General features: G+C 33.4%; 2 protein-coding genes across 4 annotated transcripts; both read left to right on the top strand.

Annotated features, from left to right (window-relative positions):
- The first annotated feature begins 251 nt into the window (after positions 1-251).
- LOC106110269 (LIM/homeobox protein Lhx9-like) lies at positions 252-18,143 on the top strand. 3 transcript variants are annotated; one of them, XM_013292033.1, is made up of 7 exons: positions 252-402; positions 7,829-8,084; positions 8,548-8,682; positions 10,086-10,319; positions 10,999-11,144; positions 17,409-17,644; positions 17,824-18,143. In XM_013292033.1, exons 2-7 carry the CDS (start codon positions 8,002-8,004, stop codon positions 18,061-18,063), a joined length of 1,074 nt encoding a protein of 357 aa, XP_013147487.1. In that variant the 5' UTR covers positions 252-402; positions 7,829-8,001; the 3' UTR covers positions 18,064-18,143. The 3 variants fall into 3 exon arrangements, with proteins under 3 accessions (XP_013147487.1, XP_013147486.1, XP_013147488.1); XM_013292032.1 differs by having other exon boundaries at positions 252-503; XM_013292034.1 differs by having other exon boundaries at positions 252-537.
- Positions 18,144-21,439: 3,296 nt separating this feature from the next.
- Positions 21,440-25,228, top strand: LOC106110201 (otoferlin-like; the record flags this gene model as incomplete). The annotated part of the gene is made up of 8 exons (XM_013291932.1): positions 21,440-21,666; positions 22,237-22,377; positions 23,053-23,197; positions 23,371-23,524; positions 23,879-24,038; positions 24,274-24,460; positions 24,701-24,891; positions 25,087-25,228. Coding segments are annotated over exons 1-8 (1,240 nt in total), but the record flags the coding sequence as incomplete, so codon positions are not given.
- Between the last annotated feature and the right edge of the window lie 155 nt (positions 25,229-25,383).

The following is a 25,383-nucleotide window of genomic DNA, read 5'->3' as shown; positions in this document are numbered from 1 at the left end:
ATTCCTTACTTGCACTAAGTTGAAAATATTATAACGAAATAAAGCTTTTAAACCTTTTTTTAAATACCAACTTTATATTTGAACATGAAATAGAACCGAACCACTGTAATCAAGTCATCTCGTTTTTTATAGAGTCGACCTTCTTGCGGTGAGTGAGACAAAAACATCACCTAACGGTTCGAATTTCAAACCGCATTCGATGAGCTCAGCTGTTGGATTGGCGAGTGCGGAGATGGAGGCGTGGCAACGCAGCATCGTAGCCCCCACAGATGTCGCCCTGATCCGAGCAGTGCCGCGTTCAAATTTCGAACAGTTGAATCCGTATTATAACTGTTCGCCGGCGAATTTTACCGCCACGCGACGCTTTTGGCGACGTTGCCACTTCGCGCTACGAAATACAAGGTAAATTGTGGTACGATATTTGTAGCCCCCTGCGTGTACGTGAAGAGGGCGCAATGAAGCCTCACCTCGCTGTGTTCGGATGATCGTGGAACTCTCTAAGCGTATGTTATTTAAGTGTACCACTCTATTTTAATGGTAATTAATTTGAGTACGACACAGCGTACATAACAATATTTTTTGATACGTGAAAACAGTATTTTTAAGTTTATGATAACGTCGATTTATTCTGTAGTCTGTTATGTATAGAAATATTGTATTGAAATATTTTTCAAATATTTGTCTTTACGCTATTGTCGGTTTATAGTTATACGTCGTCGTCATATACGTCGACAAAATATAAATCAAGTTATAGAAGTTACCTCAGTTTGTAAAAGTTTGTTGTTATTAAATTTAAAAAGTAAGTAATAAAACTTGTATCAATGTAAATTGACATTTTTAAAAATAGCGACTGAAAATTGAAAAATGAAATTGCTAGTCCGGACTTTTTTCAGTAGCCAGACTAGCAATTTCACGTTTATTAAATGTTTCATCGTCCAAATATTGACTGGTGAGTCACCAGTGGTGACACAGGATTTTCGAGTATATGTTATCCAAAGACAGAGTCTATTATTGATTGCAGGATGAATTTTGTAAATCTTAACATATGAACACAGAGTGCATTTTCGCACATATTTGATGCTATAGAACAGATCTAGATATATGTAATTGCAGTACACTTATTCGATCGTTAAATACAATGTACGACGCTTCATTACACTTGTCCCTTAACAGTCTAATTGACTGTGTTAACGTTCTTTGTAACGTGTTAATGCAACACTTAATTAGTTCGCGGCAAATCACTCGAATGAATGAATGTATGAATGAAGTAGTCGCTTCTTTTCTACCCATAAACATTAAAAATGATAAGAAACTGCTACACACCATCTTAAGAATACGCTTTGCTCACATATAAAAAAATTGTAACGTTCTAATTTCTGTGTATCGTATGAAAATTACCTGTTTGTACAGCTACAAGGTTATTTAACATTTTTTGATGCATCTTACTCAACTTTAATCATTTGGTATTGCTGTATTTCTCTTTTTCATTCATTACAAAAAAAAAGATGTTTTAAAATTTACATTGAACTTTCAAATTATTATACTTTATTGTATAGTGCTTTTTATAACATTTTACGTTTATTACAAAATTTAAGTTAATAAATAAAATAAGCGTTCAAATGTATATAGAACACATACTACTCTTTGTTTGCAAGTGCATTGTTTTTTTTTTATTTATTCGGTATTTGCATATTTTTTTTTTCACTTTATAAAATTCACTACAACTGATTGTATGCAGTACTAGCTATCGACCGCGACTCCCTCCGCGTGGAATTAAAAGAAAACCCAAAAGTAAGTAGCCTATCGGTTCTTTCAGACTAAGCTCTACATCTATGCCAAATTTCATCTGGATCCGTTCAGCTGTTTAGGCTACAAACTCTAACAAACATCCATCCATCTAAACTTTAGTATTTATGATTTAGTAAGATGACAGTGAGACATTGTAATGTATTTCTTACACTATTCCTTAACTTCATAATAGTATGGACAGAACTCAAAAAAGTTACATTTCAGTCAATTTTATCGCTAAGACTAGAAAGACTATATTAGAAACAAGCAATGCACGCATCTAAGATCATTATAAAATGTCTTTGATGTTGTATAAAGTGGACCCAAATTAAATACGTTTACAAAATACACATTGTTTATGGACCTGGAAATTAAAAAAAAAAAGAGTACGTTTTCATTTTCGACTTTATCAAGCATTTTACTAAGTTCATTTTCCTTATCCACAATGTTTCGGTATTTCGAACTCAAAATAACAGCAACATTATTATAAGTCTTCCTTCTCTCAAGTTTCCCCGGGTGGGTACGTAAAGGTCTCTGCCCTTTTACTATCGCAGGGTTTTCTTAGCAACAATTGCTGCGGGTTTGTATTCTGAAGGGTGTGGCGTGGGGAGGCTTCGGAGGGATTCCGCCCAAAGGGGTCCAGGGCGGCCTTGTTTTGTTACCCTCATTCGTACCGTGAATGTGATGCAGTTTCAATTCTCCTGATTTTTGCCGTCTAAAAAATTTTAATTTTAAATTTGGCGTATCCACCGGTTGAAAGTTTGTTTCTCGTCTTTTTATTATACAAAAAACTCAAGTCTGTTACAGTATTTTTAATTTTAATTAAAAGTGAAGTAATTAAATTTGACATCAAAATTCAAAAGTGACTCAAATCAATTCGTTCCTAATTGGTTCGCTGGTGGAATTTTTGTGTTGTCTTTTAAGGTAAATATTTTCTAAAACTCACTTCTGTTTCGTAAAATAAATACTATCCTCAAATTAAACGTTTAATAATTGTCATTACAAATGTTAAAATAATTTGCGAAATTGAATTGTCCTTAATTATATTAATGGAAACACAAAAGTTTATTCTTACATTTGTTTATCGTTGTGCTTGTTCTCAGTATTACGTTCATATCGGCTTAATAACGCAATGAGGTTAAAGGTTATGCGTGTAACGTAATTAAATTTTATTTTATCAATAAAATTTTCAGTTCGACATATTTTTGTGCGCGGAAACGGCTTGGTCATTAAAATTATCGATACTTAGAAACTAATGCTGGCTGTTAATAATATCGTAAAATTTTAACGGCTTCAACGTCGCAAAGCTTAGCGCCCGACAAAGCATTGTTTAGTAGGAAAATGTGAGATAATATTAAAACTAGTGATAACAAATTGGTCGAAATTAGGAACATAATTAATTTTAATATTGATTTTAAAAGCTTTTCCACTTTTCGCAACATTATCTTCAACTATGCGACATTTCACGTTTATACTTTTACGCAAATTCTTTAAAATAAGGTAGATAGTTTTTGCTTCATGTGTTAATGCATAGATTTACATATCTTATCTAAAGTAACAAGAAACCCATGAAACATAACTGCAATATCTCTATTATTTTAACTTGATTGAGGAATTTAAGCAATCTTACGGATGCTTGTTACAAGATGTCTCCAAAACTGTTATACGAAATCAATCAATTTGGCACATGTGTAGAGCATAGTCTGCAAGAATATATAGGCTAACACAATTTTTTAATGCCGCTCAAACGAAGTTACGGGTGACAGCTAATTTGCAAAATTAATGAACGTATACTTATTTGCTACTTGTAAGGTACATTTATTTTTAATAATTACGATTAAGTTATATATTCTTCATATGGTTTCTATAAAATCCCATTCTAACTCAATCATGTAACACCAAACTTCTATCTATCAATTGAATCTTACAGCCACATATATCTGAGCAACATAAAATGCCTTGTTTTTATAGCTCCTAATATTAAAACCTCCGACTTTAAAACACCCTTATCAAAACGAACAGCGGCGGTAAAACTATATTTACAATGGGCAGTAAATAAACGCAATTCTTGATAAAAAAAGTAATTTCGTTTATGATAAGATAAAACAGTACTTTTATGCACCTACGGCTGCTCTCTGTTAAATAATTCTCTGACTCCATCCATTGTAACTTAGTAATTAAAACTATAATGATGGCGTGAACAAACTACGATATTAATGCGATTATGAGAAGCTTCGCCGCGTACCTTATTAGTGTGGTTGACCATACTAAAGAGCTTATGCAGTTTGAATAACCATTTTAGAGTAGTTATACCCTTTTTCTAATACTAGCTATCGCCCGCGATTTCGTCCGCGTGGAATGAAAAAAAAAACATAAGTGAGTAGCCTATGTGTTCTTCCAGACTCTCGTATAGATCTCTAACAAATTTCATCAAAATTCGTTCAGCTCTTTAGGCTACAAACATCCTTTCATCCATCTAAACTTTCTCATTTTTTTATATTACTACGAAGTATGATTTCAAATTCGTAAAATACCTTAGTAAACATATTTACCACAATGAATACACAGACGAATAGAGACCCTCCACCTTTTTGAAGTCGGCTAAAGAAATACGTTGAATGAAAATAATAATTTGCATTGATTACTCGATATTGGATAATGTAAATAATATTACCGTCCCGCCACTCGAATAAATATATGCCGAAAATATTCATATTCAAAGAGATTAAAACTGTCAAAGGGATATTTCATCGTTTATTTTTATACAATTTACTTTTGAAACATGTCGGCTCAAAGCTGACTGGAAAATAAATTGCGAACAAACGGACATTCCCTACTTCCTCGTGCCGTTGCGAGTTATGCAAATGTTAAATTATTTAAACTTCGCATAATCTCACACTAATTAATTAGTGCTCATTTGCTTAATAAATTGAGGCTTCACTTTCAACGCTCAAAAATGAGTCTTATCACTTCACAATAAGGTTGTAATATTTTTGCTTTAAAGCAAAAAAATGTATTGAGTTATTTTTAAAAAAAATGTTTTGTTTTGACTGAATTTAGATCTTTTAAAGTAAAAAACGACTGTAGACCTTTTTCTGTAAAACAATTCCTTGCACGTAAATATTTTGTAACTACTATTTATAATGCACAAATTATGCCAATTATGATCGCAAAATTCATGTAAAGATTAATATTATTTTACGACATAAACATAAGTAGTGTAGCAAAGGAAAAAAAAACGAATAGCTGCTTGAACATAAAGTCGCGTTGTAAGATTGTCGCAACCATTACCACTTCTTATCTAAAGAGTTTGTATAAGTGGCCAGTGTTATGGCCAATTGATTGGCCATTTAACGTGCACCGTTAATAAACTTGTAAACTATACAATAACTCGTATCGAGAGCACAAACTTCGCATTTGTGATGTGTTGAAGTATAGTGTTGTGGTTTCTACTGTTAGCTCTAAAGATTTAATTCGGTAAATATTTTTTATACTTATGAACAGAACTTTAATCAAAGATTGAATGTTAAAAAACCATTAAGTGGCCTTTACATTGCAAAATAATATTGAAACTGTCGAATTAAATGGTCAAAATAATATTTTCAGACGATTTTAAGAGAAATTCGATATTTGTACCGAAAATACTTTGCTGCCTTAAAGCTATTTTAAAGTTAGACAAGTTACCTTCTACCCTCAATAAGTTATTTGAAGTAGGTAATTCAGATCTTTCAAAAATTAAGCCCCATACAAATATTCAGAGAGAATAAATGCTCACGTAAGATTTCGTAGAGTATAAATGAAATATAATGAATAGCAACTCAACTGCATTTTTGTTCTACCAAGGGTCACTGAGGCCAACTAGTGCAGGTATCCCTCAATTACTAACATAAACTTAAGGTCGATCAGTATTGTTTAAGTTCGTGATTTTCTCACCCACTTTGTACCAAACTCTCGTGTTCACCCAAGTCGAAAACTATTGTTTACAGAATATAACAAAATTAAGTATATCCGATAATCCCTCACGCAACTTCAACAATAGAACAACGTTTGAGGTTTAACCTCTCATAAGTCTGATCATAAAGTTATGACAAAAGGTTTTATAACTTTCAATTTTTTTAACGAAAATTAAATCGTCAGTAAATATTAAGTTCCCTTACTTTTTAATAAGCACTCGCGTTCTTACACAGATTACAGTCCTGATACATTTACTGTAAAAAGCAACGACTGAATGTCTAGAAAAACATGCTTTATTAAACAATTATAACTATACTAGTTTTTGCCCGCGACTCCGTCCGCGTGTAATTAAAAAAAACTGAGTAACCTATGTGTTCTTCCAGATTATTCTCTACATCTGTACCAAATATCATCAAAATCCGTTTAGCCGTTTAGGCTACAAACTCTAACAAACATACATCCATCCACTAAATTTTCGCATTTATAAATTAGTATGATTTTATTGATATAAGCATTGACTTTAGTGAATAATTAAATGCCGGCTAAAAATTAAGAACTAGAAATTAATTACACTATTCGATATACTTTGTAGATTAATCTTTTTTTGTTTTCCTTCCTGTAGTTCCTTTATCACACATTCGGAGAAGTGAACAATGACCTTAAGAATTTACATTATATATGCGACATTCGGTCCTCAGACTGAAATAAAACGAACTTAAACAGGCTCCATTGTCTCTTCCAATAAAAGAGAGGTATCGTATAAGTTTCCATAGATATGTATAGATAGTCCATTGTGTATGGATGCTGATTTGTGCCATTCCGCGTGGAATAATAAATGATATACTAAGGAGCTTCGACATAGGGCTTAACGTTGAAAACTCGGAGCGTACGCCTGTTTTATACTTGATTTTTGCATTCAAAGTTTATAATAGAAAAGCCATGTTCTCTTTATTCAATGGTACTTTCAGTCCGCATACGATGTACGTTTGAATATTTATCTATAAATTTTGAGTTGTTTCTTTGTTGAATATTGTTTAAAATGCATATAATTGTCAACTCCTACATCATTGGTGTTCGATAAGACAAATTTAATGGTAATACGGTTTTAATAAGTTTTTATCAATCTTTACCTGTCTATATCTTATAGATACTTTTATCCATTTATCTATCAAGTTAAACAATTTACGCGTTACGTAATTTAAAAAATCAGCACGAACTCATAAGCATTGATTATTTTTTTTTCGGCTACTAATAGCCTTAGACTAATCTAATCATTTAATTATTCTAAAGTCGTTAGAAAAATCTTTAATTAAAAACTTTAACATTTTACTTCGCAATGAAAGCGTTTTTCTTTAGCGTTTACTTTTTTTAAATGTAATAATTAAAGAAGTAAACGAAGTCAAAGGAGACATCTTTAAAAATATCTTGGAAATTGAAAGCGTATTTTAATTTCAGAGACATCAAACAGTATAGACTTTTTAATGAAAATGTGCGCCAATTTAAATTTAAAGTAGCAAACTCTGACCTAAAGGTCATATACATTTCCTTTTACCGTTTTTCACTGAAGATACAGAATGTTCTAAAAATGAAAGAGCATTTCATATAAAGCAATGACAAATTATTTTTCGTTTGTATTAAACTGGGACGAGGAATTCGTATTTTAGAACCAAAATTACGGAACAAAGAAATGTATTCTTTAAATAAAATATTGTATTTATTTGTATTGTTTAGTTAATAAATAAATATCAATGACTTTTAATTCAAGAAAAGTATTATATTTAAAAAAAAGGAATTTTAAATATTGTTACTATTTTCAAGTGTAATTAATCTATTTATATTGACAAAGAAATGTGTAAGCGTAGCTTATTTTATGTTAGGTTACCTCTACTACTTTTAAAAATACCAAAAAACCAACATAATCTTATATTGTAGGTATTAAAGTCATGATTCCTAGGAGAAAATCTTAGGTATAAATGAAATAAAGAATTTTTTTCTTCATCGAATGCCATAACTAACATGCGCTAATAACAGGATATAGTTACTTCGTTATACATAACTATAACTCGTGTTTCCCATCCGTCAACAGGTTTTGCTATTACAAAACAATCGGAATCCTGCTCTGATTCAATCAGGCAAAAACAGATCAGTCAAGTTATGTCTGCGCCCATCGGCAACGGAGAGCAGTCGGTGCAACGTGAATTGAACACTGTTATTTGAGAAACAAGGTCCGTTGTGGTCAGCACGACGGAACAGGAAACCATGCTTAAGGAGCGGCAGAGTTTGGAGGGTTCGCCGTCTACCCCAGACGAGTGTGCGGGCTGCGGGGCGAGGATACAGGACAGGTGAGATGATCTCTATCCTCGTAACCGCTGTAGACATGGCGCAGAAATGCACTAAATGACATTACAAGTAATTGAAATGCAGCAATAAACTGATACGAGCACACGACCTCGCATAGAAATGGTAACTTTAATAGTTGTTTTACAAGCATTATAGATTGAAAAATGCAGCGGCCAACATGTAGACACGCCATTATCAACATGCCTACTTTTTGTTATTAGTGAAGGCGCTTGCTTGATATTCACATACTCAATTTTCATAAAACATACACAGTTCTTTTCGTATATCTTCTAGTGTCGGTTTTATCATATTGCAATATAAAGGGATATGGACATCGTCTATATGAAGTTTTTAATATGGTAAATTTTGTTAAATTCATTGATAAAAAAATACTTATGTAAAAATACTTACTAACCCAGAACCTCCTGCCTTATAATTTGACCGTTTTTCTATCAATTTCTCTAGGTTTTACCTATTGGCGGTGGACCGACAATGGCACGGCACTTGCCTAAGATGTTGCGAGTGTCGACTACCTCTCGACACAGAGCTGACTTGCTTCTCTAGAGATGGAAATATCTACTGCAAGGACGATTACTACAGGTAAGGATTAGAATCACTTACTACATTTTTATTAGATGTTAAAAACATATGGTAAGTGCAAATATTAAATTCATTGCGAATTGCTAGCGAATATTACCTCGCGAATGATAGCTTTGCATTTATTGGTATTAAAAATTTGTACATCACACTATTTGGACATTTTCTTTCACCTTCGCTAATCACGCAATAATATTAACTGGTAACTTGTAAATCATACCTAAAATATTATTTATTCCGATCATATTATTTCACTGTATTATTCAATTTAATTAAGCTGTACTCTTGAGTTTTTTTTTAAACTTAAGTACTAAAACTTACATTGTAGGGCTTCTAGAATTTTGATATACACATTAAAATATCCGTGTAAAGAAAAAAGTTGAAAATAGTTTATGATAATTGCACGAAAAGTCAAGTGTAGTGGACATGGGGAGCGTCGAGGTGGGGTCGTAATTAAGGCGGGCGGCGCGGTGTTCTGAACGTCACTCACGATCTAACACACTTGCGTAGCTCCCACACCTGTCGGACAGACCAAATTCATTATGCATCTGTTTCATTCCAACAAACCTCAAGTGTATCGTTTTAAGAGGCAACAATTGCTTAATTTGTTAACCTTTTTTATGTAATTAAATATGTTCATGGTGATTGTCAGATTTATAAAAAGTTTCGATCACCATCGAGTAACAATTTAATGTGGAATGCAAAACGAGTTCGGTAATTATCACTGTGTTGTAAAACTTGGTGAACAATAAACACATTTTTTATCAACAATGAACTAAACAACAAACTATTTCTAACACTCGCTAATTAAATCAAATGAATGAAAATATAAGTAAACCATAAATGCTTTTGTGATCATTTTAACTGGGGGTCAAATCTAAAGAAGTTAGTAAATATTTTTGTAGGTGGGGTTGTTTGAGTGCAACATATGGTATAATTGTGATATTACTCGAAGTGTTATTAGTATGAATGGGATTTAGTGAGGGTTTATTATTGACATATGAAATACCAAAATATACAACATTAGAAAAAGTCAAACTAAACAAGAAAAGGTGTCGAAAAATGTTTAATTTCTAGACATCTTCGAATTTTTACAATTGTCTAATAATGAATAGATGAGAAAAGGAAGTGGTTGGCAGAGGAGAGGATGTGTAGGAAAGGAAAACGTTCTGGACATTTTCCTTTCTGACCATAGTAGATAACTATCATATTGTGGATATACCAAAAAACACACTTTGGGATTTTAGCAATCTATGGAGACCACTTGATCGTTTGCCATCAAGTTCATAAAAAAGGAATACAACGCCTCGGTCGTGAGTTCAGTCTTTCTGAATCTTGCCTTAGGTATAATTTTTCACCTGCAGTAGACCTCTTTTATCTGCACCAACTAAAGCCTCTTGTTCCAGAATGTTCTGCGTGAAGCGATGTGCCCGCTGCGGTAATGGCATCACCGCCAATGAGCTGGTGATGAGAGCACGCGACATGGTCTACCATCTAACATGCTTCACATGTATCGCGTGTGGCACTCTACTCTCCAAGGGCGACGTATTCGGTATGAGAGATGGATTGGTTTACTGTCGGCCGCATTACGACAACGCGTGTATGGACGAGTACTGTGAAGATGATATGAACAGCTATAGGTAAGTTTAAGTAAGTTTACGAGTGTTCGAGAATATTAACTTATCTCCACAATTGAGAAAGGTTAAATAGAAGACATGTATGCTAATGAAAATCTTCCTTCTCAAACATTGCATTAGGAAAATTATCTTTTTAATTAAAAATTCTTTCTTTCTGTATAATATTCTACATAATAGTAGGACTAGTAGGTAGCTAATAGATGACACAATTTAACATGCCAAAATATTTTTTATTTGCTGACATACATAACATGTAGTTATTCAAACTAGTTATACAAACCAACAGCATCTCAAATTTCTCGATATCTACATCCTCGAACAACTACAAACTAGACGTTACTACTCGTATAACTATCGTAGTTACGCGATTGTTAGTCTCTATTCGCTTCCGTTAGTTCTGATTTGGCGCATCGAATTCTAACTGCATAACCAAATAGCTGCCGTTTCCTGGATTTGTCGTCAAATTACGATGAGCTATCAAAATGTATGCATGGTTAAGTTGGTAACGTCATCTAATGTTTGCACGTTGCTTCTTCTATAAGATATTTTCCAAAACACAGAAATACGATTTTAACCATTAATTAAAAAATGCAAACTCTTTGAAAACCATACAGAATCGTTACCATACATATACTATAATAAAATGAATCTTATCAAAATATTTACATTTTTTATTATACAGATGTCAAGATATGCACAGCGAAGGTGAATCTCAATCACAGTTCTACAACGGAGGACCAAGTCATAAAGGACGACCCAGAAAAAGAAAACTGGCTCAAGGCTCACCTGAGGACATGCAAACAATGCGAATGACCAGCACTGCGCTCGGTAAGTGAGAACGTTAAAAATCTAAAGCGCCACTTAAACATTTTTTTCATTCAAAGTGAATATTTAACTCACAAATTTAATTAAAGTCTGCCAGAGAGTAAATATTCACTTGACTGAAAGACGTTTATAAAAATCTTATTCAATTTCCCTGCGCATTTTAAATAGAATTTTTAAGCTTTCCCGCGTTTGCTATTTTCTTTGTATCAGTTTCTCCGAGGTTGTGTCTACGCCAAGGTTAGTTTCCTTGTAAATACGCTCTTATGACTCTGCTATGTAACTTATATTTGACGTGTCTGGTTTTGTACCCTTTTTGTGGAAATGGGTACAATCGGCAAACTTATACATATTTCATTGAACGGCGACGGTCGCTTCAAATTTAGCAGAAATCTCAGAAGGGAAAGCACGACGCGTTACTCGCGCTAGCGTCCCAGATGTCAATTCATCCCAGTCCGACCGTAATCACGACTAATGAATAGGCGACGCATTGTCGAAATTGGTTTCGTCCCTTTCTCGCGCAACGTGAGGTAGTAAGGCTGAGCGGGAGGTAGGTAGAAGTGAGCGTTGGATCTCCTGCCGGGGTCGGCCGTCTGGATTATTCTTTATAGCGTCGAAATGCGAGGCACTCATTGAGTTGGATTTGGTTTGTGTGACTTCTCGACCCGATTAATCACAGCGCTGGACTGAATGGACCAAGAAACACTACTAAGTTATACTTTCCATTGCCCATAAGAGGTTACGCATCTGGACATCCTACTAAATCGGTGTTAAACAAGTGGTTGCGGCAACGAACATTGTTTTATTTACAGGCGCTTACTTTTTTATTCATCCTTGAATAGTTGATATAAATAATTACTTGTTCCATATCATCAGCGAAATTTTTTTATGTGTATATGTATAATTTTATGTTTTGTTTATTACCCTTATTTGCGTTTATAACGTTTTTGTTAGTAAGTAATAAAGTAATGTAAAAATAATAAAAAATGTTATCTCTAACTTTATAGTTACACGGATTATCGACAACATCTTTACTAATGACTGCTAAAATGAATTATCAATTGAAACACATGCTTTACTTTTATCCCCCTTAAAAAGTAGACGAATTTTCAATGAAAATAAAATTTTATTTTGATGATAAAAAAAATCTTATATCTAGCGCAACGAGCGGAAACAGAACACGAATAAGTGGCTTCCCGCCAACTATACCTACTCTTTGTTGGCACAACAACGCCACTCGAACGTTGCGCGTGACGGTGATAATGGTAACTAAGGGCTCTTCAAAAACTACGTGCCTTATCGAAAATCGAAAAAATCAGTTCTTAAATATGCTCACCTTTTACTCTCATATTTGATATTTTTCTTTACTAAATTTGCATGATTTTTGTAACTGAGTTTACGATTATGATTGCATATGTAAGTGTGAAATCATTTAGATAAAGACAGATAAGAGTTTCAAATTTTAAAACTTTATGTAAAAAAAAGTGAGTACAAACATAATAGATTTTAAATTGCTAACAACAGTTTTGCACTTTAGATTATTTCCCAAAATAATAATAAGAGTTTGTTCTCTAGTCATATAGTGATAGATTTGAACATACAACGAAAATGTTTTTAATATTCTGTGTAACTACAACGCAAAAGGTTAGTTTAACATAAGCAACAACTGGACCCCCCGGTTCACTTAGTAATTTATTAATTAGATCAAAATTTCTAAATAAAAGGCAGATGTCTGGGTTCCTCACGCGGAACGACTGCCACAGAGGCCGCAATAGAATTTATTTTTAATTAATAAAATTTAATAAAACAAAAAATAGAACGCGTGGTGTTCGAAATGACATTCCCGACTCTTATCTCATAATCATCGGGGTATGTCGCTTACGGTAAAGTCGTTTAGTGTTCGAAGCCATTTCTCATGTGCGAGTCTATTCACACCTGCAGTAGCAGACGATTGGTTGTGTTTACAAGTTACACAAGCCAGCCGCAAGTGTATAAACAAATATATGCGACAGTAATTAAATTTAACATGTAATTATAACATTGATTAAATTAATTGGATCGTAGTATCCGCACACAACTTGAATATCAAGACAATATCTATGTCGTATAACGATTGCCTTTGCATTAATTTACATTAATATTTTCTGAGATTAGTGTAGTTATTTCTATTCTTATGTAGTTTTAGACGTACTACGAAAGCTTTCAATAAGATCTATTACATGGAACTTATTACTCAAATCTTATTTTTAATTATTAATCATTATTACTTACTCGAGTTTCACTTATAAACATACTGCGGTTTAAAATTTATTGCAAATGAGCGGCACCTGTGTGATACAGTAATCAGTATTATATATCATTTTTTTCGTCTACACATTTAAACTATTGATATTGTTTATTGCTATCGTTTTATAGATAAACATTTTGAGGTTACTTCGTTTTTAAATTTGTATAAACTACCTTTAATTACTTATTTGAAATTATTAATACTGGTTGAATTTAACCTTAATTTTGTGTAATCAATGACTTTTAAATATAATTAAGTTTTTACAGTATCGTTTTTTATGTTTACTTTGATATAAACTTGTCAACAAGCCTAATTAAATGTGACGAATAAGAAGTTTTTTCGATTCCAATAAAAGGCATATTCGGTTATGTCATATGTCGTATGTCGTGTTTAAAAAATGTTTAATATTATCAAAGTATAATTAAGGATACATTAAACATACTTGTAAATAGGTATTCATATAGCAGGAATAAATGCTAACCGATAATTTTATTCATAACAGACACAGCTTTTCGTCAAACTTAATGTTTATTGTGTTTAAAAAAATATTAAGCTTTTTTTTGTTTAGAATATTTTTTACTAGTGATAAAAGGAAGCGTTATGTGCATTCCACTATAGCTACTTATTTATTGCTCAGTATTGCTACTAACATCTTTATTGAACGGATGTCGTCAGATTGTGACAGGAGATAACAAGCATTCCAACGATGTGCAGTCAAAACACTCCGAACTGGATAACCTTACCTTTATTACGTGCTTTCGAGAAAGTAAAAGTTTTATGTACAAAACATAGATTTAAAACATCGATGTATGTTATTAGTAGATCAAACGAAATATCAAATCTTATAAGGTTTCATTCCATTGTATTAGAATTGTGTGTGTTACATAAATGTAAATAAAATCAGAAATAAAATTCTTTCCTTGTAAATTCGTACCACAATTTGGCTCGTAATAAATAATTCGATTGGTTAGTTAACTCTCAGGTTCTTACGCCAGTGATTTTTATTCTTTTATTGCGTAACTTGAGATTCCCTATAGCACTTATTTGACATACTTATTTCACATTAGTACACATGGAAAATAATTCAACTTTTTTTTTCTTGTCTTCCATACATAAATGTATATTAGAAAATATCAAACATCTGTAAATAAACATTGAATCAAGACAAGTATATGTGCTCCTAAACCGGCAGCTTTCGTTTCACTTCTATATCGGCTTACAAGTCCACCAAATTATTTATTGTCAGGTCCAAAGCATAAGGTATCGAGATTCAATATTAAAAAATACATATAATTATACTCTACTGTGTACTACTTACGTGTCGAATTGTTGACCATTTTATGGAAAATTTAAAACGCTAGTTATGTTACAACACAAGCTATTTGTGCGGGGAAGGTGTATCGTTGAATTCCCGTCATACTAACAGCCAACGGTTTCCAGCCCATTACTGCTCAAAACCTTTATTTAACGCTAGACGTGATGCATCCCACCGGAAAAGCTTCTTAGAACGAGTAATAATAATATTATGTACGCATGTATTTATACATAAGCACACACAATTAGTCGATAGAAAAATCTACAAATCTAAACGAAGGCCGTTATTTTTTTTCTTGTTAATCGCTTACGCTTCTAGTTTGTACCAATCGATCGCGGCGCCTATCACTGCAATAAAACACGTATTCCCGCGTAGCTCCTTTATTTTTTTTACAACCAATCGTTAATATCGAAGTTTTTACGACACTGATGCTTTATTACTATTTTTTTTAGTGAAAAGCTGTTTACGTAAAGTCGGTAACATGTTAATTCGGTCAATAAAATTGAAACAATTTCAAGTGGTATCAAACTGGTTGCTTTTATGATTAGGTCGGCATTTACATCGGGATTATATCCGTAGTAAATTATAGTTCAAAATACGGGCCGTGTTGAGCATAAATGTATCTTATTCGGTTTATTGAATACTATAAGTGTAACATGGGATACATTAATAATATTGTAGCATTGAAGTCTCGCAAGATATTATTTATTAATTTTTTTTTTTATTAATACGCGTTGATTAAATAAAATACATAACAAAAAGTTACTTGAATGTTAAAAAAAAACGTGCTTTAACTTAGTCTACGAGTTTAGGCAATCTAGACCTCTTTTAATTTTATTTAACCTTGAACATTGGTTTCAGTTTAACATATAATAAATAAAAACAGACATAATGTGGATTTTTATGTTAAAATCTATTTATCCATTCTATTTCAAACCTTCGAATACAGTAAACAATAACCTAACAAAAATAATTAAGCTATTTTTAAATTACAGTATTATATAAATAATTCAATGCTATTATTACAAATTAACAATGTAGAATTATAAATTGGTCTCATCGGGGAGCAACGTTAAGGGTCGCTACCCACCCAACTGTGTTAAGGATCTAGAAATTAATTATTAAAAACCACTGTTCTCTTACAACACGTCCGAACCGACCATTAGCAGATATCATTCACATCGGAATACGCCCAATTATCGGTACATTTATCATCGCATGTTATTTGTTTTGACGAACGTGTAAGCAGCGGGTACGAGCTTGTTTCCTTTAATTATTAATATTCGGTTTTTTCTGACATTCCGTTGGAAATTTGGCTTTTTAACGAGCAAGTATAGTGAAGGGACCACCTGATAACTACACAAAAGTTTAACGCATATTAATGTTTTTTATTTGTCAGACGTTTTACTGTGAATCATAAAGTTAAATATGATCATTTTTCGACTTGATAATAAAATAATTGTAAGTGGAAACGTAGTGCATAAACAATTGTCTAGACAGACATATGTCTAAGTTGTTCGTTTCCTCTTTGTATAACTGTATGGTAGTCCATTTATCCAATTATTACTCTCAGTTACAGTAATTAACACAATTTCTGTCTTTCAGAATACATCGTTATATAATTTCTGGCGGTAGTTTAAAGCCCGTGAAACGTGCGCCTCGTCTTTGCTTTGAAAGCGAAATAATTATTCCAGACACCTTCATTTACTTTGGAGCACTTACTATTCTAGTTCATTGGCAAGATTATACTATTTAACATTATTGATAGACAGAAACTTAAATAAATTTTTCACATTCCTAAATAGTATGAAATAACAAAAGATTTTAAGCAGAACGTAAGTAACAAGTTCGTTGGCATTACTCCAGTAAAACTTCAGTAAGTATGGGAAGTCGGTGGATAATGCTAGCAAAAAATCAATCGATCGCAATCCGTGAACCAAAAACCGCATTGCGGAGGTGTACAATCAAGTTGTTCACTAATCCCCGCACTTCCTCTCACCAACAATAGCCGTGGAAAAAGTTTAGGATGTGGCGACGCGCAGACAGTGACCGATACGCTACAATGCGACTATATACAGACAGCCGTCAAAGTTTCTCACCTGTTAAAAGTTTGATTGCGCTGGCTTAGCAAAGTTTCAGAACACTATGCAATCGCTTCCTTAAACTTTCAATAACTTTGACTGCCTGATATATAATAATATTTCATTTTACATTAACATAAAAGCAATACCTAGGTACACCGTAGTATTTATTGGTATTAAATCAAATAGTTTATTATTTGCATTTCGGATAAATCAACTATTACTCGTAATAACTCTGCACATAAAGATTTTAAAACATGGTAAGGTATTTGTGATATTTTCATCAACCATAACCTTTCAAAAATCTAGTGTATTCATGTTTAGATATTACAGCAAGTTGGCAAAAATTCCATCCCCCATCATAACAATCGATTCATGAAGTTACTGCGCTTTAATAAAACTTTGTAACCATCATCTATTGAAACTAGTTAGACTTGATCGGCAAATCATGAATGACGCATTGTTGACACCTTAAATTAGCATTGCGAATATATTATACATCGGCGAATAAGCTAAGCGAACCGCGAAATTATAATTACAGTAACTAATAAAAGAAATGGTTATTTTTATTATAGTTATTGTTTCAGAGCTACTTCATAGGGGTGATCTGTCTTCGTCTATGGAATCGTTAGCATACGATTCGTCTGTGGCGTCACCTGGCAGCGTCTCGAGCCACACGCAACGTACCAAGCGAATGCGCACAAGCTTCAAGCATCACCAGCTACGCACAATGAAGTCTTACTTCGCTATCAACCAAAACCCAGACGCCAAAGATTTGAAACAGCTGGCGCAGAAAACTGGTCTATCGAAGAGAGTCTTACAGGTCAGTTGAGATATCTAACTTTAAGTGAACGAACAGAAAGGAATTAAGGATTATTCAAGAAGTAGTTATTGATTTAACCTAACAGAGCTTTTCTCTGTCCCGTCGATTGTTGAATCACTCATCACTAAATAGGACTCGTATTTTTTTCCAAATTTAGAAATCATAAATTAATTCGACAGGTGTGGTTTCAAAACGCCCGCGCAAAGTGGCGACGTAACATCATGCGACAAGAATCGAACCAACACGGGCCGATGGCCGCGAACGGCAACCCGGGCCACTCGGGGAATACTTCTCTTGTACCAGGGCCGGTGTCGACAAATGGTGTCCCTTCTGCCATGATGCTTGGGGAACCTCTCCAAGGTTTAGACGACTTGAGAGTGCATACTCCTCACCCGATAAGCTTCAACGAATTGTATTAGTAACCCTTTTCTTAAGAGGAAAGGATGGGAAGGAACTGGATTTGACGGTGGAGGAAATATTCTCTTTACGTGCGTCTCCTTCTCCGTCAATTAAGGGTAGGCAACGCATCTGCAATTGCTGATGTTTATGGGCAGCGGTCGCTTTCCATTTCGGTGGATTCAGGTTGCTCGTTTGCCACCTTGTATTATAAAAAAAAAAATTGTACCTAATAAAATCGAGTGATATATTCTACTCGCTTTGTATTCTTTCGGCACCAACGACTATGTAGACTTGTTAGATATGTATATTTATCACGCATTATTTTGTAATCATATCACTCTATCATCTAGGAATGCCTTTTAAAAATGCATTTGATTATAATAAGTTTGCTAACACTAACATATTTTGATGATATTATCTTCACTACATGTCGTTAATTATATTCACATTAACTAATAGTCATGAAATAAGATATTGGAAACTTGGTGATAGTAGTCCTAAAAAGAGTACTCCTCTATGCCTTTCATTAAAAACGCAATAACAGACCAAGTTGTTTCCTCGAAGACACTGCCCTCATTTAGTATAATTATATTATAATAGATGTTTTTATATGCTTCAATGTGTATGTATTTTAATATCGATGTAGCTTTGATGATTGTCTTAGACGTCTGTATATCTAACATTCCATATTGATTTAGTTTAATTTAAGATCTTTATGTAAATAAAGTGATACTAGTCAGATGTAGTGATAATAAATATTATATTTGTGTTTAAATGTAAAGTAGATTTCACAGAAATAGTTATTGTTAAGGTTTCTTAGCACGTGAGTATTGTATGTTATGCTTATATTTAATTTAAAATGTATGTAACTTCACCTTTCGTAGAATATAAATGTATGATGAATATAATTCTAGGGAATTGCGTCATAAGGTTCTTTAAAATGATATTTTCTCTCAATGTAACACGATCACCATTTAACATTTAAAAATTACATTTGTTAGAAGGATTTTGTTTTCATCTACTTTGTGTTTAACATACTCGTACTTACATTCCAGTATTAATAAGTGTAAATTTTAAATGCATTGATTTTTTAAACAGAATGAAAAATGTATCAATGCTTAAGAGAAAAGAATCTTCTAAGAATATTTGTAGATGATTGAATGCCTAGTATTGACTGCCGAAGGACTAGCCTAAAATCTCAAATTGTCCAGATAAAAAAAAATACAAATGAAATTTCTTATTACTTTCCACTATCGCCGTAAGTAAAACGGTGAAATTGTTGGTATTACTTAGGACACTTGTACGTATCGTATAATATTTCTTAGTAACCGATCCAGACTGAATTTAATGAACTTAATAGTTTCTGGAAACATTCTTCAATAAAAACATATTACAAACTAATGAGGTTTTCTAGAAATACTGTAGAGAATTTAGAAATCTTACGATAGGTCTTTTTACTGGTCTATAGTCGTATTTGATACTAAAACTTTATACCTTAGCTGGAAGTAGATATATCTAACTGTAAGACGTGCACTTTAATGTTACCTATTTTTCTTATTGATTTAGATTTAAATGTGCCAAGTTTTAATTAACAACTGAGGACATTTTTTTGATTCCTAACTCTATTCATGTTTGTATCTATGCGATTGAACGTAACTGGTAAGCTTCATATATTTGGCAAATGAACCTAATGTAAAATGCAATATTTGGAACGTAAATTAATTACTCTTTATAAATAATATTACCTAATAAAGCAAAAGGTGAAACATACTACCTTATGTTATCAAAACATATTTAACATTTATGATATGTATCTCCTATATTTAAAAACCTTCTTTATATCTAAACGAAACCAATAAAATGTCTAAAACGAAAATAAATGTCGTTTTATTTAATTCATTCCAATTAATTTAAAAGTAAAGAAAGATTTTTCAATTTTAACGACCACTCCTAACAGATATTTTACAATACAATGCATAAGTATTCTTATATAAAGGGGAAAAGAAGAATTTGTTATTATTAGTACAATACTAGAGAAATAGTCTTATTATTAGAGAAATAGCTTATAGACATACAAAGGATCTCAAACGAGATGAAAGTTCACTTTAACAGTCTCTTTCCCAGACTCAAAAGAGCTTACAGCTCGAAAGCGCGAGTATTTTGTAAAATATGGAAATGTTGCCTAACATTTTTCTAATACCAGTAAAGTACATCAAAACGGACAAATAATATCAGGCAATCAGTGTTAATTTTAGAGGTAAAATCCAAACAGAACATTTGGTCACTTTCTTTTGCTTTTGTTCTACTATAAGAAGTGGAAAGGGAAGTTTATTTGGCGGAGGAGGGTCCCATACGAAAGGGAAAAACCTCTTCCGCCGATTAAAGGTAGGCAACGCATCTGATAGTGGATGTATCGGGTACCGCTCGCTTAGCTTTTTCGACGAATCCAGGTGGCCGATTGCTTCCTTACCACTTTATGATTTAACGTAACTTTGTGACTCACATCAGAAAAGATAGTCGTCAGAATGTTGTTATTTCGTCGCAGCGTAGCCATCTCATTAAAATATTGACATCCCATTATAAATCTAATGGAAATATGTTAACAAGATGACGTAGTCTGCGATTTTCGGTAGCATTCGATACGATCCCGTCGATAAATCTTTGACGTATTCATCCATGTATCTCCTCAATCCAGGAATCGGTCCACTTTTAGTTCTATAGTTATTTTAATGAGGGACAAAACGCCTGTTGCAAGACGTCCCGTTCCGCGATCTAGTTTCGAGATATACAATATTGTCAGACACAAAGAATGATAGAGTTCAATGTACTAACTTTTACTTCTATAACTATAAGGTACATCGAAGTACTTCAAAAAACAGGGATAAAATTATAATTTCAATTACATACTAACATACTTCTAAAAAATATGATAATGGTGAGCTGTAGAATCTCTTACATTCTTTGGATTAAATTCATTCCTTTATGATTTCTATTACAAATCTTTATTTCTTATGTGACTTTCAGTTACCACTGCTGATAAGCATGTGAAACAACATACTGTGCACAATATATTTAATATACACGTGCCCCGCCACTATAGCGTAGTTAATAAATAAGCATAGTTTCATACGCTAATTAACAGAACCAACTACGTAATTGCAAATTATATACTTTTTAGAAAAGTAATCAGGTAACAATTTATCTAAATATATTAAGATCTAAGTATCTTAAATTTTAATTTTAAAGAAATTAAATCAGCATAGTTTCGAAGACAATATTCTCGATTAAAGAGTTAATAGTGAAGACCTACTTGTTGGCATACTTTTAATTTCTTAATTTATCATGAAGAAGAATAAAAATGCCACATGCCAAATGCGAAACGTCAAAACGTTTATTGTCATCATCGCAGCATGGCAGCGTCCGGGTGACGTAAAAGAAACCAGAACCGACTGATTTATTAACACAGAGACGTGCACGTTTTCGTCGCACAGATTCATTATAAAATGTACAAAAGCATGCGTTCCAAGTCACCTGAGAAGAGTGGCTTGCAAAAACTCGCCGTCCATACAACATACAGAACCGAGACCGACTACAATCCGGAAGCGACGCCGCAGTATTTTCAGGTTATGTACACGGAGTCTTATAAATTATTTATTAAAGGCCCTTATTGGTAGGAACGCGAGTTTGTGTTTTTGCTGGAAATACAATGGACGCCTGACGTGGAGCCGACCGGTGAGGCACCGATGTAAATTGCCGCCTTAGCGGTTTTAATTGAATCTTTTTATGTGACATTTTACGTTTTTAATATACCAGGGTACTGTGAGTTATGAAATTATTTAAGCGACGAGGTCCACTGATTTTCCGTTTTGGAATACAGATTCTTTTAACAGTTTTGATTTTTAATATTTTTTGACACTTGAAATCTCGTGTTTCATAATAATCAGCTCACTATAATGCGCACTGATGGGCTTGGCTCCTACCCTAAATAGTCAGTGACTATGCCATAGTCAACCACGCTAGCCTACTGCGGGTTGGACTACTTCACAAATATCTGTTCAATTTGAAAACAGAACCTGCAGATTACCAGTCAAGTTCTTAACCACTAAGACAGCGACGGTCCGGATTATGTTTGTTTACTATTTTAATAAATAGTTTTACTGCTAAGTCTAAAATGTTTTCTATACTCCGAATAGGTTTCTGTGAATGTGTTAGAAGCTAAAAAGCTAGCATGGCACAATCCTCAGTCAGCGAATTCCTACGTTATAATTGTTCTCAACAAGAAGAAACATCGGACTAGCATTAGAAAGAATATGACAGAGCCATCATATAGAGAAGTAATGTTTTTTTGTTATTGGACTACATAAAATATTTTTAATGCATTTATATACAACTTTTCTTCATTATATCATCAGACATAACACACACGAAGACAGAATTAATTGAATTAAAATTAATAAAAAAAGTCATTACCTTTCCCTTTTCGCACTATAAAATAAACTAGCTAATGATGATTCTGTTATTTTCCATTCATATTGTGAAATAATTGTTAATCAGAGTAAATAATACTTATTTTGTTCGCTATAACAAACAGAAAATGTAACTTAAGCTTTCGTAAAATCCTCATAACAATTGTTAACATTAATGCGTTGTGAATAATAAACAATTCCATGAAATCGTTGATCCGCCGGGCGATTGGAAATACGGTGAATTGATAGAACCGTTTAAAAAGAAAAAACACTGATAGAAAAATATAAAATACACTTTTAAATCCCACTTTAACGTATTTTTCAAAACATTGATGTTTGATTTCATTGTGAAATAGTAGTTATTAAAATGTATGAAATACTTTTATTGACTAAATATTACGTAAGAGAAAGTAACAAGCCCAATTTGAGAATGTAATAGAAAAGTAGGCGGTGTTTGAGATGGCACGCACATCAGATGATTGCAAATGCTCCTAACGTGCCAAATCAATTGCCGGATACTATAATTGTATTTCAAATACGTAGAGCTTCGTATTCGAGATGTACACGAGCATTGAAGAAATACGACAGATGTGTTTGTGGCTGGCCGTCATGGAGCCACGCTGTTGTGCTCCGCCCAGACTCCTCGGTGAAGCGAGTGTCGACTTAGGTTCCATTTGGCTGCAAACACGTATGTATTAAAAAAAACTTTGTTGAATATTTGTTTTTAGAGAAGAATGTATCTAAATATCTTAAATATCAATATGTTTTGTAGGTTGAAGAAAAAGCAAAACGTGTAATTATTGAAACCAAGAAAGTCAGTTTATACTATTTTAATCAAAATTTTATTTATTCTGTATGCAGATCATCAAGTATTTCACAAGTGGGCACAGTTGTGCTCGCCGCGGGACCCCGCCGCTGGGCCAGTGGGCTTCTTGAAAGTTGACATCTCTATCATTTATAGAGGCGAATTGCAACTATTACCAGTAATCGCATCTAACGTTGAAGAGAGGGAAGAGTAAGTACACATAATCGCCTTAAAGTAGGTTCATCATCTTCTTGCCTTATTCAACTCGCGTGACGTCCGCGCACGAGGTTTCATAAACCTTAATGCTTTGACATTATTTCCACGGTAGAACCCACTACCTGTGGTCAACTCTACTTGAGAAGACTAGTATCCTTAAATTGGGTTAATTTTCACTACTCTACTCTAGACATAAGGCACGTGGCTAGTCGCTTACAGGTACTTGAATGCAGGATGAGTAAAACAAAAGATAACAAGTGATAAGACTTAAAAACTTACAAGCCAGGGTCTTGGTCTTCCAAATGGCCTTCCAAACATGCAATAAGCTTAAAAAAACATATTTTCCAGAAGTCTCCTTCTCCCTATTGGGTCCGAACAACAGCGGGCCAATTTTCTCATTACCATATACAGCGCTTTTGGTTTACCGAACGGAACTCATTGCCATGGCGACAAGCGATATGGGAAACCTCCGTCAACATTCGTCAAAGTCGCATTTTGCGGTCTTGTGGTATTTATGTTTTTTGAAGATTCTCTTTTTATATAAGGAAAAACGTAAAAACATAATGTTACATTATAAAGTGCAATTTAAGGAGAAAATATTTATATGGTGATGGTGTAGGGACAAAAACATATAGATTAATTTCTCAATTTCAAGTGATTACTAGATTATTGTCTGGTCTTGTATTTTAGTTAGTACTTTTATTGTCTGAAAGCAATATGCAACATTTGTAAAATAACACCAGGCGAAGACTGCCATTCAGCAGAGAAGCACTCAGCCGATGTACTGCGAGCAAATATCTATGGTTGAATTGTTCCCTAACATGAATCAACTTATACGCTTCGAAGTGTGCGCAGCAGACGGTTGTTTTAATAAAGTGCTTGCAAGCACTTATTTGAAGCTCGGACAAATATCTCACGACGGCGAAAACGGTTAGAATTTATTATACACTGTAATTAGTTACGTATCTGTCTTAATCGTGCAAGTTCACCACATTTTGCAATTTTCTTTTCATTCTCAGATAAACAGATGTTTTTTTAGTAAATTGTAGAATGTTACTACATCAAATTTATTTATTAAAATAATCTATATGTAACGGTATTTCCATAAATTATATCTATAAGTTATTTATCTAGTTAAACCGTAAGACGCTATACTTATGATATGTATAGGTTTCCTCCCAACATTTGGTCCATCTCTTCTGCATATGTACGGAAGCGCTTGCTCTAACACCGTGGGAGTTACTTCCGAGGACGGGCCATTCCATCGCGGCGCTTTGCTCATATCCCTGAAGACTATTGTACCATACTATAAGCAGCATATTAGAGCTACGAGTGTTGAGCCTGTTGGACATATAAGACCGGTATTATTTTCTTAGTATTTACTTAACTGACCGAAAAATACTGTAATTAATTAATGTATTTTAGTTGAGCATCAAACTTATCGACTGCAGTATAAAATTATTTCAATAATACTTCTCAAAAAACTGTACCGTTGAATGTTGCTGGAGCGAAAAATGATGGGGCCTATTTATATAAAAAAAAGTAATTTCCTTTAGGATAACCACTGGATATCTGGAGATTACTGTGTCTTCTGTCCACTTCTGGAGATATCTATGGTCGATAATGACTTGGTACCAAAAACCTGTGGTGTTGCAATATCTATGGGCGAAGTTTACTGTGAACAAAGAGCTGATGAAGGTAATTCAATATTTTTTAAAACACTTTATTCAGTTTTATATTTAATTAAGTTTAACAGTGGTAGAGCCCGCTTTAACATCATCACACGAATGAGCCGGCTCGCCCGGTGTAACACCACGACCACACAGAAAACAGGCGTGAAGTGGAAGCAAATT

Source organism: Papilio polytes, unplaced genomic scaffold, assembly GCF_000836215.1.
Source record: "Papilio polytes unplaced genomic scaffold, Ppol_1.0 DF820711.1, whole genome shotgun sequence".
Classification (NCBI taxonomy): domain Eukaryota; kingdom Metazoa; phylum Arthropoda; class Insecta; order Lepidoptera; family Papilionidae; genus Papilio; species Papilio polytes.
The sequence above is the reverse complement of the archived record's forward strand: the minus strand, read 5'-3'. Positions and strand labels throughout refer to the sequence as shown.

Excerpts from the sequence above, each read along its gene's own strand:
- LOC106110269 (XM_013292033.1), top strand. The coding sequence starts at position 8,002 with ATGCTTAAGGAGCGGCAGAGTTTGGAGGGTTCGCCGTCTACCCCAGAC. Across the intron at positions 10,320-10,998 it reads GATGATATGAACAGCTATAG|ATGTCAAGATATGCACAGCG; the intron begins GTAAGTTTAAGT and ends TTTATTATACAG. Across the intron at positions 17,645-17,823 it reads TATCGAAGAGAGTCTTACAG|GTGTGGTTTCAAAACGCCCG; the intron begins GTCAGTTGAGAT and ends TTAATTCGACAG.